The sequence below is a fragment of the Barbatula barbatula genome, assembly GCF_947034865.1.
Source record: "Barbatula barbatula genome assembly, chromosome: 11".
In the NCBI taxonomy this organism is placed as follows: Eukaryota; Metazoa; Chordata; class Actinopteri; order Cypriniformes; family Nemacheilidae; genus Barbatula; species Barbatula barbatula.
Genome location: NC_136774.1, coordinates 9,927,824 through 9,943,857, shown reverse-complemented (window position 1 = coordinate 9,943,857; position 16,034 = coordinate 9,927,824). Strand labels below are relative to the sequence as shown.

Genomic DNA, 16,034 nt, shown 5'->3' with positions numbered 1-16,034 from the left:
GACTTCCAGTTAACCGTGGAATACCGAGCAGGACATTTTCATGTGAACACAAATGCCAAACAAGATGTAGGGGATGATTGCTGACTAATGGCTGACACCGATACACATATCTAGCCTTCATATAATACATACAGTATATGTGCCGTTTGAATTCAATTGCAAGATTGCATCATTCACTCTAAAAGGAGAATATAATATATACATATGAGGGGATGGGCGTGTGACCCACGCTATGTTATTTTGAGCCATCAGAGTTGTTCATAGCGCGCTCATCCCAAAGCGCTTTATCTCTCCCCAAAAACTTCCAGAAGACAGGAAGAGACGCAGCCTTGCTCTTGGGCCTTGTGAGCGTGTGGAGGTGCTGATAAAAGATGTAGATCGGATGAGGAATTGGATCAGTCTGGACCTCATCAGGGTCCTCAGATTATCTCATTTTAATAAGCAATGACAAGAGGATACGTCATGTATATAATAAATAAAGAAAAACACTTGAGTGCAACTCTGATCTTGTAAACACTTGTCACAGGGTAGTGCTTCTTGTCTGTAAAGTCAAAGGACCAAAGTTATGTAGTTGATATATAAAAGCATTTATTAACAGAAAGAAATGAAAATATAGTATAAAATTAATAAAAAAAATATGAATATCAATAAAGTCATTAACAGTTTAAACTGTATTGGTAGATTCAGTCGCCTTATTTACAACAACAGGCATTTAAAGGGTTTAAATGAAGAATCACAAAGAATCCTCTGAAAATGGAAAAACAATTTTGGTTTGTGTCTAATAATACACAAATATTTGATGTATGCTTATGTTAATTTATATAATTGTTTTATTGTGTAATAATTATATGACATAAAAATTTTGTTGTATAAATTAAATAAACAATATTTGTTGACTGGGTCTTGTAGTGGTCGTGGGCAGATTGATATCTAGCGGTTCAGCTTGGTATCGCAGTGTAAATTTCATAATATTGTAGAGACCTGTTTAGCCAAGGAACGGTTCTTATCTGGGTTTTAGCTTGTTATCAGAACAGAAATAATCTGCGGGTTTATAGATGTGGTGAGAAGCAACAAAAAAGGGAAAAAAAGAAGTTTGTTCCTGAAACTGCAGCATCCAGTCCGGTAGGTGGCGCAAACATCATTGGTGCGCTCTGACAGTGCAGCCCATTAGCGCGCGCTTCCGCCTGGAGCCTGTAGTTGAATTACTGCGGCTGTTGCTTTTGAGGAGAAACTCAAACCGTTTGGTTGTTACTGTGGATTATGCGCTCGGCTTTTATATCATATTCAAGACTCGATGTGCTGCTCTGGTGAGTAAATGATGTCTGACAAACACTTCTGAGTTTATAACGACTTGACTTCGGTTTCATTTCGTACGTCAGTGTAATCGGACAGACTTGCAAATCAAGTGACGCGGACACGTTTCGGGAAACCTAAAAGATTCCTGTTTACGCTGTTTACAGTGAGAAATAATACATATATAACAGACGACTGCTATTGAAATAGCATCCCGTTTAACTCACGCGCTGTTGAATCTCCTCTCCTACAATGTCAGTAACGACTCCAGACTTCTCCAGTCTTGTTGTTATACTATAAAGCTTGGTTTTTATAAAGAAAATATGTTATTTTACCAATCTATTAAAAACAAGAACTTTATATGAATTGTACAAGTATTGCTAGGTCTGCTGTCTTGCCATTGGCTGTTGTTTTGCATAATTAATTCACGTATGTCTTTGCAGGGCTTTTGTGCTGTTTTGTGGATGTTTTTATTCGTCGTTTAGAAATAGAATCACGTGTCAAGTTCCCTTTTTTGCTATAATGTGTATAATAAGTCATTCTGTCATGAAGTTCATGTTATTTATATGTAGTCACCGTTGATGAGACTGTGGGTTCTTCCCGTCAGATTGCTGACGTTGTCCGGTGATCTTCAGAGAGTTTCGGGTGAAGCTCTCTCGGGTTGCTGGTCGTTTGTCTCTCTGAATGCTCAACTGAATCTGGTGTTCAGAGGATCTACGTCAGCCTCCTTAAACTCATATAGGGGGACTGTAGTCCTTCTGGTGTTGAGTGCGCCCATCTCTGATCACCCCTCGGGTTCACTCCCGTGTTCGAGATGTATTTCACCTCAACACTGATAACTCTGTGAAAGACAGAAACACACTGACACAACTCTGACATCTGAAGGGTTTTTTACTTCATGACTGTTTTCATATCGATGTGTAACCTGACGTGTGCGCGTGCACGATCACTGGTTATTACAGACGCGCGCGAACATGACCCCTAGTGAACTTCCGGTTTGTTGTGTTTTCTTTACAGGGATTTTACTGAAATAATTCACACGGTTCTTTTACATCGAGACTCACTGCGTTCATGTCACTGAGCCTAAAATCCAACACTTGAAAGAAAAGGCCGGCCTTTAGTATACGAACACAGAGCCTGAAAGAGTCAAGAACCGAACTTTACAAAATATCACTTTGGCATCAGTTTTACAGAGAAAGCTGCTCATGAATCTCACGTTTGCTTGATCAAATAACAGTGAACTCGCAGTTGTCTGGATTTGTGTGGTTGCGGTAACATAAATCTTTGTTTGTCAATCATGCTCGTATATCCTTTTAAAGTTGATTTTGTTGAGTGAATTTATTTCACTCTTTCTTCACTCATGGGACCTCTGGGCTCCTGGAAATGATCTCTTCTCTGGATTATACGTCATGTTGTACAGTCACATCACAAGCTGAAACCAGGTCTGGTCTCAAACGAGAGCTTGAATCAGAGATGATACCAAGCGTGGAGGAGCAGACCCCTAAAGAGAGCAGTCCGGAGTGTTCCCCCCTCTTCCGTGAGTGTCCTTGTTTGACTATTTTCATCATATTATCTCGGCTGAATGTTACGCTCACAATGCCGAGAAAAGATCCGTGTTTTTTCCCCTACATGTTCCTTGTAGGAAAACCAGATGCAAATACCTTCGGCCTAATGTCTTTTTTGTTTTGTAAAGCACCTCTCAAAAAAATATCTCAAATCTTTAGAAGAGGTCAGAAGAAAAGAGGATTGAGAGAGCTGGTCACGATTCAATATCAAAAGAAACGTAATGAAATAAATTAATACAATTATTGTTTTCAAATCGATGTCACGCGTAAATCAACTGAAAGCTGAAATTTGGCTCTTTTATTTTGAAGCCGAAACCGCGTGGATGGATATTAATATGGATATTTGCGCCAATTTTATGGCAAACCTTTCGAGTAAGTTTTATTGCTTTTATTTTCACTATATTGTTGTGATTAATTAGTTTATTCGTTTAAAAGTGTGAAAAGTACTTCATCTATAATTAGCCTATTAACCGTGCACCATGATAGGATGAAGTTAGGGCTGCACGATAAGGGCCAAAATGACAATCACGATTATTTTGATCAATATTGAGATCACGATTAATTAGCACGATTATTTGTTGATTTTAACCAAAACAATTTTTTATTGTCACACAAGCTAATTACATTTACTGCCTTCACATCCATATTGTGCAACATTCCTGCTAATGTACAGATATGTGCATCAAAATAAAATAGGTCGCTATTTTAAACGCTCTATTTCCCCTCTGCGTTTTCTGTACATCGCAGGTAGTGCCACCTTTGAAAAATAATTACGCGAGGGGATCACGTATCGTTTATCCAGAGTGTTGACCAAGAATTTGAAGCCTTCGTTTGTCACCGTGTTTATTGAGCACATGTCTTTAGCCAAATGAAATGCGACTGCATTCGTTATTTCACTGTGTCTTTGGGAGGTGGATGGGTATGGTGATGCGCTAAAGAGGCTCGCTTCGATGGATGTCTGAGTTGATGTTGTGGGATGATTAGTCTTTGCAACGCATTTCTTCGCCCTCATACATTAATCGTATTGAACTTTATGGTGTTTTTTTAAGTGGTTAAAGAGGTTCGTTGTGTTGCTTTGTGGTGCCAAAACAACTTTATGGCACTCTTTGCATATGACCTGTTCTTGTTTTGTGTCACTTGCCTGAAACCCAAAATGTTTCCACACAATGGATGACGATCCGATTCTCGGGACAAGCCCCTCGGCCGCTCCCTCTGCTACGTTAGACATTTTTTCTTTGTTAAGATAGATTATAGCCTGCTATCTGTTGTGGTATTTTCCTCACGCTACTCTGTCTTCTGTCTGTGACTGTCTACATCTGGAAACTGACTGAGCTGCTGCGCGCTGCAGGGAACAACTCTTATTGGTGCTAGGGATGCTCCGATCCGATATTCGTATCGGGTATCGGCGTCGATACGTAATAAAATTCTAGATCGGGTATCGGTGCAATTTGTCACCGATACCCGATCTGACATCAAATTTGTGCTAGGCGATGTAAAAGTTCATGGAGACACCGGCGCTTAAACTCTCTCGTGGGCGGCTGCGCATTGCGCAACGTGCGACATCATACGCTAGCAACGTGTGACATCATACGCTAGCAACGTGCGCCATCATACGCTAGCAACGTGCTCTGTACGTAGTGCACGTGAACAAGTGAACATATAGCAGCGAACAGCATGGAGCGAGACAAAATATCTGTCATTTGGAGTTATTTTACAACAGCTACGCCAATAAGTTCCACCGCTTTCATTGTTATGGATGGGCAACCGCTGTCCGTCGTTGCGAATAATGGCTTCAGACTACTTATAAACCACCTGGAGCCGCAGTACGACACGCCGAAGCGTAAATATTTATCTGATATTTAACTCTACCTTGAACTGTACCGAAAAGTCAAAAAGCAAACACATATCCGAAAAAATTAAAGATGTCAATGCGGTGAGTTTTACAACAGATATCTGGAGCTGCGACGTGTCGCTTTTAAGTTTAACCGCACACTGGTTGGATGAGAATTTTGATGCCACAAAATGCCACGTTAAATGCAACAAACATGTGCAGTTTTACTCAGCTAGGGAAGCTAGTGTTTTATTCATCTGTTTCTGTGTTGGATGTTACATTTTATTTTCACTAAACTTTAGTTTAGTTAAGTGGACTTTGCTTTAGTGACTAAAGCATTAAAAAGATCTGATTCATGTTACTTTGAATATCTAAAGCAGTAAAGCTAGTACTTTTTTGCTCAATTTCAGCAGCTTTTTTTTGCGAATTGATTTTTTAATTATTTTTGCACTTTCTTAAAAATTATTAAGAGATTTTGTTTCCATTTATTTATACCCGTTTATCAAGCTAGTGAAGCTGTTGTTTTATTCAGCTGCTTAATTTGCACTTTAATTTTGAATGTCTTTTGTCCAAAGATAGTGAACACTTTTGTTTTATTTTTCATTTGTTTTGCACCGGTGCTGGTTTAATAAACTATTTACTAAATTTGTGAATCATTAGTTTGTTATTTTGTTTTACGGGGTCAGGAAATTTAGGTTAAGTCGAGCCTGATGTCTTGCACAGCAATGCACACAGTTTATTAAGTAATTGTGCACTTTAAAATTTTTACCTTAGTATCGGATCGGTACTCGGTATCGGCCGATACTGAATCTCAGGTATCGGAATCGGTATCGGAAGCAAAAAAGGTGGATCGGAGCATCCCTAATTGGTGCATGGACGCACGTGATCAGACAGCGGCTTTACAGCGCGCTAGACTGGCTTTAAAAAAAAAAAACTTTAATACAAAGCGTAAATGAATGACGCATTTTAAATATCGCTCGATCACGCGAATTTGATCGTGGGAAGCCAAAATCGTGATCGTGATTAAAATTCGATTAATTGTGCAGCCCTAGATGAAGTCATTGCGATCTCTGACTTTTCTCCATTTCTCGTGTTGGTGCACCATGTGACAGTTTTAAGCTGTTTTGCTTGACATGTGATGTGTAATCCAGCTATTCAATGTCACACGATGCACATTTTCATTTCAGGACCTTCCTGTGTGTTCTAAATGATGCCATTTGACCTTTGACACATGCATTTTGGATCTCCACACACTGTTTTCTTTAGTCTTGTGGCAGTTTAACTTGTTTTGCTTTATATACTTTTATCATTTCATGACCCTTGCTATACACTTCTGCCGCTCGCTATGTCATAATCACGTTCCTACTAGAGCAAGCTCCTGGTTGGTAAATGCGTCTCTTTCTCTTCCTCTGCGTTTAAAGGTTTGTCCAATCTGGTGGAGGTTTCCACAGGTGTGCAGGAGATCCTGGCACACATGTTTTCTGAGGACAAAGAATCCGTCACATATGTCCAGTCACTGTGAGCCACTTATGATTTCAAAAACGTCACTATTTGTCCATAGCTGTTTCTGTCTTATGTTTTCATCTTTCGTTTTGTCTAATAATCTGTCTGCATCTCTTCAAAAATTACATTAACATATCTCTTACCTGATGTCGCTCCGCATTTGTGGTTTTCTCTCAGGTGTGTCAGGGAATCGGTGACCATTCGATCATCTTTGTCAAGAACAGCCCGTCATCAACAAGCCTCATCTAAGTTTGACATGTACAGGCACTTCACCTGCACTGTTCAGCTAATTCAGCACCATCAGGTATAGTCACTTATGAATCATGTGTTTTATTTTGAAGACAGTAAAGTTAGGTCACTAACTTTTAACATGACAATTACCCAGAGATTTGAAAATCATGCAGTACAAAATGAGGTGCTGTTACAGTAAGGACTCTTATCAAATGTGTGAAGTTTGGGGCAGACTGAACATTGCTTGTTTGAGTTTGAACAACTTCCTGTTTCAGGAAATTAATATTAACACAGAGCTAAGTGTTGCTAGCATGTTTTATCATGTTTCACGTACAGTATGTTGCTAGGAGTGCAAAATAATGTAAAAAAGCATGTCACTTTCTATTGCCACTAGGTGGCACTATGACTATAAGTGAACATTAGCATGTAGTTGTCATTATCCTATACCTGTTACATAGGTATCTGCAATCGAACCAACAACCTTGCGTTGTTAACGCAATGCTCTTACCACTGAGCTACAGGAAAGCTAATTCAAATGTATTTATATAGCGCTTTATGTTGCATAATATGCGGTCTTCAGCGATCTTGTGTTCTCGCTCTCCGTCATATTATACCGTCAACATCGGGTTCCAATTAGAGCCCGACCGATATGGATTTTTGGGGGCCGATGCCGATATTAACTTGAAAAGAGCCGATTTATAAGCCGATATTTTGATTTTGAAAATAAACTGGATATTAGACCCATTTCCTATAAACTGCACTTACACAACATTCAATAGCAAAATATCTGCCTGTTCTAGGTATGTGGGCTGTATAAACCATTTTCCAGAAGGGATGTTAAAAAAAGCCTTAGATTACAGTCTCAATGACTAAACAATTGCACATTTAAAGTATATATTTTTCAATGATCACAAAACAGTCTGGTTTTAAACATTTAACACTTTTATTTACTTCCAGTTGAAGCTGGTTTTAACAGTGTGTACTGTAAATAAATTATAAGTTAAAGTAAAAGAGCTATACCAAACAAATTCAATATTCCACAAAACCATAATAAAATTAAAATAAGTTAAATGTATAGCTACATATACAATAAATAAATATAAAATAAATAAATAATACCAAAATATAATTAAAACAATGTAGAATGTTCTCAAAACGTTGTAACCTTTAGATAACGTTCCCCTAACGTTGTAACCTTACACAACTGTCTGTGCATGAGCAGGAATTAATTATTATATATTGGCAGGAATGAATGAACAGGCAAACTTTAACTTGATTAGCGTTAGAATAACGTAACAGTTGTTTTTTCGAGGCACGCTGTACATAACTTCTAGTCATTTACTACACGCGCCCCCTGCCACAGATACGCGGTCATTATGTGGGAAACACTGCAGATATATTTAGAATAAGTTAAACGCTAACGTTATAGTTTGACGTCTTATTAACGTTCGCGTTCTTCCACTGATAAACATGGTTTTAGTTAGCTTTGTGGCTAATCTAATATAGCAATGCATTAGCGGCTGTAAGTGATGTTACAGAATATTTAGAAGTGATAATGATAGGACCGTTAGCTAGAACTACCACACCGTTTTTATATGCAGTGTATGAACTAAATCAACAATCATTTCACATGACGAACGACAAAGTTGTTTTCGCCAGCTCTACCTTAAGAGAGTCCCAGCTAGTCCCGCGATTCACCCGGGGGACCTGCCCGAGCAGCGGGCTGACCTGGGCGGACTCGGAGACCGCCAGCACCCGGCGGAAGAAGACGAGTTTCAAGCTAGCGGCTCGCCGGGCCGGCCGATCCGGGAAAGAGGCGCCATTTCCGGATTGAAAACGGCCGACGTTTCGGTCCGTATCTCCGCGAGGGAAGGTCGCAGCGATGCGTTGCCGGGCTCGTTGGAAAGGTCACGGCCGTTCCGTTCGAACGACGCCGCTGTTGTCAACTGGGGAGTTGCAGACCGCCCTCTGGTGGGCAAACTATGCAACACTCATAACATGAGTGAAGCATGAGACTCTTTTTCTCATGTTTTATCGGCCGTTATAAACGCCGATGCCGATTTAAATGCCATTAGCTCATATCGGCCGATAATATCGGCCGGCCGATATATCGGTCGGGCTCTAGTTCCAATACTCAAGATCAAAAGAACAGAGAACGCATAAAAGTACCTCGATGTGTTCTTGATATCAAGAATGCATCGAATGCAGCCTTGCGCGGACCGAACCTGCTTGAAGTCCAAGAAGTCATTGCGGTGCATTCATCACATGTCCTCTTTCGAGGTTGCCTCGCAAGACTGGTCTTTACGAGAACACTAGTCTGTTCTTTGCGTTCTTGGTATTGAGAAATGGCCGTTGTTACAAAGCAGCTTTACAGGAAAAAAGAAAGCACAAAAAATGTACCGTAGTATGTTACTAGTGTTACTAACAGTGTAAAACAGGTGGCACTCTGACGAAAAGTGAGCATTGGCATGTAGGTGTGTTAAATCGACTCATATCAAATGTGTGAAGATGATGCAATAGTTGTATATTACTTATTAAACGTCAATGCATTGCTTTTATGTCAAATACGAAATTCAACCAATAAGAATGTAGTATAGAATAGTTCAAATATTATCAACATCAACAAAAGCCATCTTTAGACTGCAGAGGTTATATATGTCACAGCTTATTACAAAGACAGTTAAATGCTGCTCAAATGTGCCATAAATGTATTTACAAAACAGTTGTACAATGTTGTCTTATATCATATTATGCCATTTATGCATTAGTAAATCTTTACATTGTTTCTCTTAGTTCATCCCATCCCTCCTTTTTGTTTCTGTAGTGGTCATCCTCTGTTGCTTTGTTCTGTCGCAAAAATTAGTTTGATTCGGAATAGCTCAGTCTTAACAATAGTATTTGTTTCTTATGCTTACGTTCCTTCTTTCCAATTATGATTTCATTGTTATTCAGGAACATGATATGTTGAATATTTAGACTAAACTTATTTCTGTCTTTTCTTTCTGAGTTGATATTTGAAATAGGATTCTGAACTTGAATATGTAAAAAATGGTTTTTCAAATTTCAATATAGCTGATTCAATTTTTTTTAATTCATTATAACATTTATTTAATAGGGGTGGGAGAAAAAAAATAAATTTACAATGAATATCGATTAAATCTGTTTAAACGTCACTAAATATAATAACGTGACGTCTTTGGAACAAATAAGGTATAAGTCAACTGCAAGAATGGTGCAGCACCCCGACCTTTTACAGAATGCACACCTCACGTGCAAGCATAGCGGAGCATTGAGGAGCAGTAGAGAAAGAGAGAAAACAAACATGCATTCAGCCCTGTAGGACTAAACTGCAAGATAAGGAATACATTTTTAGGATAGTATTTAATGTTGTTTTATTTTTTTTAAATGACAATGTTCCCATTCAGTCAGTTTTATGACAAATAAAAACATTTGAATATGCGAGTCGATTGAATGACATTTACATTTTACATTGACACATTTGGCAGACATACTTTTTTATCTAAAGTGACTTACAGTGCATTTATGATATACAGTTTGTATCAGTTTCATTGGGAACTGAACCCGTGACTTGTGCACTGCAACACAATGCTCTACCAATTGAGCAATGGCAAGTCTGTGACCTGTGATCATTACAAATTTGTCCTCTTCAAATGATAAAGATGTAGGTGTATTTTTCCAAAGACAGCTGTAGTACACATTATGTTGTTACCTCTCACAACAGGTATGCTTTAATCACCCAAACCCTAAAGGGCTGTGCCCACTGGGGCGTTTCTACCAGCGTACGGCGTGTTTTTTCAATTGCTTCACAGCATGTCACTTTCGCTTAAAGGGCCAGTAGGAGAAAGTGAGAGAGGCTTCTCGATGAGAAAACAAGTGTGTTTTAGCGCTACCACACCTTGCCTTGTGTCAGCTGTCCCTACTGGTTACTCTCTCGTTTCAGACGTTAGCCATTAACCGTGGGGAGAATCTGAAGATTCTGAATGTGAAAGTCAACATCCCTAGCCGCGTGAAGGAAGAATTCTGTAGGTGGTGCATCAGTGTCAGGTCAGCACGCCAGACCCCAAACACACCCACAACACACACACATCACTTCATCTTCCTCTCATCCTCATGCCAGTGTCTAATACTTTAAATATCTCATTTAATAGGGCAAGTATCAATATTTGATAGTATGTAACAAATTATGTGTTTATTTTAATTGCCATAATTGATAACTTCCCAGTATTAAATCAATATTTGTGTAGGATCTAGGAGTATTTATTTTAGTGCTATTTAAAAGCTGATGATTTGGATGTTATAGTAAATATAATAAACAAGAACATGCTACATAAACATTGAACAAGGTATTAAAAAATATTACAGTGAGATCATTTAATTGTTTTCCTTCAAAAATTCTGAATGAAATTTGAAAATTTGCCTTTTTCCACAATCCAAAATTCTAAGATATTCTATAGAAGTGTAATGTATAATAAAAAGCATCGGTAAAAAAGCATCCTGTTATGTTTTGAAAGTTGCTGTTTTCTGTACTTTCTGTCTTATTAGACAATTTCTGTATTGTAAGTTGTAACTTTTTCGGGGGTTGCTGTTTGTAAAATGTGTTGTGTGGTTTGCAGGTGGAAGCCAAAGAGATTTACACATTTTTTTGAGTGAAACAGTCACTCTATTATATGGGCACAAAATATCCCTAATTGGACTTTCAAGGAATGTTGGTTAGTTTAATTTAGTCATGTGTTGTCCATGTGTTGCATTTAGTTGCTTGTCTTCTCTGCAGACAGTTTTAGCTTTTTACAAACTTTCTGTGTCTTCTCAGGTCAGATACTGCACACAGATGTCGTTTACCTCTATGACTCTGCAAATAATGAAAGGGATGCAAGGAAACTGCGTCGTCTCATGCTTAAATATAGGTATTACAGTCAAAGTGATGACAGTGTTGCATGAGTATCAAAAAGGTTTATGAGTAATTTCTCTGTTTTTTTCTTGCAGCTGTTACACTGTAGTTATAGGAAATGGCCAAGCATGCAGAGAAACTGAAGCCTTCTTTGCTAGGTTAATCAAACGGCGCTTCTTCCGAACACTCGATGTTTCCTACTGGTATGACTTATTTATTTTTAATATCAAGATTTACTAATTTCCTCTATAGTTATTTGTTTTTCTGAGAGCATCTTTTTCAATGTTGGGTATTTTATGCACAGCAGAGATGTACATGCATTAAACGGAACCCTGGGGTATAGAGAGATGTGTGGCTTAATATATTAACAATGGCATTGACTTTGTAAATGTGACATAAAAAAGCAGTGTTACTGTCACGGAATTCATAAACTTATAGTGTTAAACAGTAGTGTTAAAAAAATACTTTTACTCGTGCCCACAAAGTTAATAAATCCCCCCGAAAAAATATATGGATCTCTTTTCTTTTCAGCATGGCCTGTCCTATATCCATCGTGCCATAAAGTTTGCCAGAACTGTAAATAATGCGCTTATTCACCGTTAGATGGCAGTATTGACCCATATCTTCATTTGCTTGTCAGTTTACCACTAATATTAGATTTAGTAGATAAACTCTTTACTAAACAAACATCTAAACATGCCAATAATTAGTATTTTTCAATTAAATTAAAATCCATAAAAAAAATTTGTGTTTATAATTTAACTTGAATATTTCTTGTAATATATTAGAAATGTTAGTTCACTTGCCTTATATGTAAAGAGCTGAGCTGTTAGCATGTTCAGATTGAAAAAGTAACTGAAAATACAATTCTGATCTTATTAGCACTTTTAGAGCCTTTTAGGAAGGCATCCCATCCACCTCTTATTTATCCTTTGTTGTGACTTCTGTTTTGTCTGGTCGCTGTCTGTCACGAGGTGTGTTGTTGTTTTGTCGAGCACGTGCTCGCCGTGGTTTGACGGCAGGCACGTGCTCAGTGTCTACGTCATTCGCCCCGCCCTTGTGTTTCCCTGTTAGGGCTTTCCCCTCACGGGTGATTCACTTAGTTCTCTCACGCACCTGCTGCCCATCTTCCCCTTAGCGCATTCATTCCAGTAATCATTTTGCACACCGGTCCCCTATTTGTCACTCAGTAGTTTTTCCTTATTACCCTTCTGTTTCTCTCGTCCTGTGTCTGACCGTTGTATGTTTAGTGCCAGCTCAGACTGCCTTATAGTACCGCTAGTCTAAAGGAAACCCTTGTCATTTCCACAGCCTTAGCCTTAGTCGTAGTCGTAGTCATAGTCTCTGCCACAGATCTATAGACCTTACCTCGTCTCCTGTGTCCCGCATAGCCGTTTTCAGTTTGTTCTCTCATCTGCCCTGTCACTCCCCTCCACAGTCTCCCGCTGGCGTCCCGGACCGCTCTCGCTTCACAGCTCCGTCAACACCGTCGCCGTTCCAATACGGCTCGTCTCCTCGGAGGTGGCGGGTCGAGCAGTCTCCCCGAGTATTCCCGCGTTCTCTCGTCCGTGGCGGTTGTGGGACTTTATCCGGGGAATTACTCCTCGCCGGCGGACGCCACGCCCCCGGGGCGATTCGGATTTTGCTTTGTGACTTTTCAATAAACTGTGTTTTCTCCCCGCAATTGAGTCCTCCTTGTCTGCCATGACATCCTTAAAATATCCCTGTGAGGTCATTTAGATGTTTCTCTGTAAAACCTATACAAATATTTTAAAAATCTACTTGTATATAAGTATGTTCATTTTTAAGGAAAGAAAACTACTATATGTAATGTAATAATTGGTGTGATGAACACTGATTAAAAATATTTTCTGTCTTTTCATTTCATGAGCGTTTCTTCATAAAGCTGTAGTCTAGTGAACTATTCAGATCAAGTAAAAGCTTTAATAAAATTAGTTGTTCCAATTACCACATAATGACCCCCATAGAAAATCAAACGAATAAACACTCAAATTAATAGTAGAGCTGTGTATCGTTATCTTTACACCTCGTCCTCCAATTCTAATGTATTAATAATACAAACACTTATTACCAGCTGTTTTCACACTAAAGAACATGTTTTTCTTCCATGTTTTTCAAGTTAGTCAGCAGTAATAGTGGACACAAAACACGTTTCTGCAGGGCTCTGGGAATAACTCTTGGTGAGCATTTTATAACTTTGTGGGACTTGCAGAAAGACTAAACCTATATTAAAGACAAGCAATGTGGAAAGAATATTTAACACTTAATAAATAATTAATAAATAATAATACATATACTTAAACATCAAGAGTATATAACAAACACAGACTCGCACTTTCCTGCACGATCAAAACATCGATTTAACCTCGAGAAGATGCAGATGCGTGTTGAATTAGCGATTCACTTTGTGTTCTGATGACCACAAAGAAAGATATTTGGAAGAATGCTTATAACAAGACAGATTTTGCCCCCCATTGACTCCCATAGTAGGAAATAATTCAATGGTAGTCAAACGTGCCCCAGAACGTTTTACTGTCATACATTCTTCAAAATGTCTGCATACAGATTTGAAACAAGTTGAATGTGAGTAAATGATGACAGAATTAAAAAAATGTTGGTGAAGTATCCCTTTAATATTGCACATAGGCTATATGACATGTATTCCACATTTATTTATCATGTATTAAACATTTCGAATTGAATTTAAACCAAACACGAAATGTAAAATATAATATAGTTTTCTGTCGTGTCACGTACCCCCAGGGGTCTCTCCAAGTACATTCCCTACATTCGTTCACTACTTTTTCCCACAATGCATTCCGATGCACACTCGCTCATTGATACAACGGGAATCTACCGCTTGATTCGAATCAGCTGGAGGAGAGTAACCGTTAATTCCACACCTGTATGTTTATACACATATGTTTGTTCTTGTTGAGAGTTATTTTCTACTTTTCGAGTAGAATAAAAAGGATTAAATGAATGTTAAAGACAGTAGTGTTTTATTTTAAATAGGCCTAAATTAAATCCTTTTATTGAAGTGGAGGTTTCTCATATTAATCTTGAGTAACTATACAGTATTGCATACTTCATATCTTCGAAGAGTATTTAATTTGATCACATTTATAAAGACAGATACAGCTGTATGATTATTTCCAAAAAAAGTAGAGCTCCAGGAGGCGTGCAGTGTGCGTAACTAAAGCACAAGCACACAATACGTCATCGCATGCATTACCCCTGCATAACTGTTGATTCACTACAAGTTTGTGTTGTTTACATTATGCACCTACTTGCTGATCGCCAACAAAACAGAAAATGTACTTACCACGTGAGGTCCATGGCCAGCATCTTTTAGCACTGGGACGGCTCCGTCAATCAGTTTCAAACGATCCCCAAATCCAACGGTACATTCACTGTTTCTGTAAAAGCTGTTAAATACTATTAGAAATCTATTTAAATAACATGATCAAATGTGACCAAATATTTAAAAAATCTATTAGTATATTATCACATTGTTTTCATTGGTTTCTATATCTGAGTTTGATTCAGAAAACTTCGATCACATCACACTCTTGTTTTCTTGTTTCACTTTCCTTCTTTTTGTTGTGTTGTTGGAAGAGTCAGTCCCAGTTACTTTCATTTAATAAACAGCCAGCTGTAAATGTCAATCCAGAGAAACAGAATTCAATCATTCAAGAAGCTGAAAGACTGTTGGTGTCCAATATAAACAACGTTTCATGGAGCATCTGTGTGTTGTAGCACATGTCCTCTGTGCATTGCTGTGTACTGCAGGCTTCAGGTCCTGCAGGTTCAGCTACGTGCTTTCTATGGAAATGTATTTAAATTGTCTGTCCTTCTAGAATAACTGGGAAGGGAATTTATGAGACCCCAGATTATCTGGGGTCTTCCTGAGTTTATCTCAGCAATTTCCTAGGAAACCTGCTTTATTCTCTCTTTGTTTGTTGTTTCAGCATAACAGATGAAGCAGGAGCATCCATCTATAGTGTGAGTCCTGAGGCTGTGAAGGAGATGCCTGACCTGGAACCCAATTTAAGGAGTGCAGGTGATGACATAGTGTTGCTTTCTATTTAGTCAAATAATGGCCAAATCTGAAATGAGTCGCTTTTTTCTTTTACACAAAATGTAGACTACATGTACATGCATAAACTGTTCAAACTGACGTAAAAGTATATTTTGACAGCTTTTACTTTTTTCTATTTTAAGTTACTAGCTAATAAAGGTTACTAGCTAATAAAGGTTACTAGGTCAAGATGTAGAACTTATTGGACAAAATAGTAGAGAACTTGGCTTTGGATTTTGAATTTGGAAGGCAAAATTCTCCCCTTATTTTTTCAAGCGGACACAGCACATGCAGTTTCTGTCAATCCTATCCGTCAATATTAATCTTGAGAATTATAGAGTAATACTGCACAGGGCCCTATGCAGGAATTTGAAAATACAGAGGTCCAAAATAATTTCCTTCTTGATCTACAGCAGGGGTATTCAAGGTCTGGACAATATGTTTTTTTGGAAATAAATACATATTTAATCAGTTTAGCCCAGTTGGATACTTTATAAAACATATGATCTTTTATCAGGCCATTTATTTTATATTTTGATATACTGTATGTAGCCTATGTATAGGCTCTGTGCTTTTAGGGCAATGGCCTCTTAATAGAAA

At 38.3% G+C, this 16,034-nt stretch overlaps 1 protein-coding gene across 2 annotated transcripts; it reads left to right on the top strand.

Moving 5' to 3' along the window:
- The first annotated feature begins 1,189 nt into the window (after positions 1–1,189).
- Positions 1,190–13,213, top strand: LOC306900571 (S1 RNA-binding domain-containing protein 1-like). Of its 2 annotated transcripts, XM_079467689.1 has the most exons (9): positions 1,190–1,307; positions 2,714–2,830; positions 6,111–6,207; positions 6,370–6,496; positions 10,385–10,488; positions 11,058–11,153; positions 11,255–11,348; positions 11,428–11,535; positions 12,771–13,213. In XM_079467689.1, exons 1-6 carry the CDS (start codon positions 1,295–1,297, stop codon positions 11,092–11,094), a joined length of 495 nt encoding a protein of 164 aa, XP_079323815.1. In that variant the 5' UTR covers positions 1,190–1,294; the 3' UTR covers positions 11,095–11,153; positions 11,255–11,348; positions 11,428–11,535; positions 12,771–13,213. The 2 variants fall into 2 exon arrangements, with proteins under 2 accessions (XP_079323815.1, XP_079323816.1); XM_079467690.1 differs by lacking the exon at positions 11,058–11,153 and having other exon boundaries at positions 1,220–1,307.
- Positions 13,214–16,034: the final 2,821 nt, after the last annotated feature.

Excerpts from the sequence above, each read along its gene's own strand:
- LOC306900571 (XM_079467689.1), top strand. Across the intron at positions 2,831-6,110 it reads GGAGTGTTCCCCCCTCTTCC|GTTTGTCCAATCTGGTGGAG; the intron begins GTGAGTGTCCTT and ends CTGCGTTTAAAG. Across the intron at positions 6,208-6,369 it reads GTCACATATGTCCAGTCACT|GTGTGTCAGGGAATCGGTGA; the intron begins GTGAGCCACTTA and ends GTTTTCTCTCAG.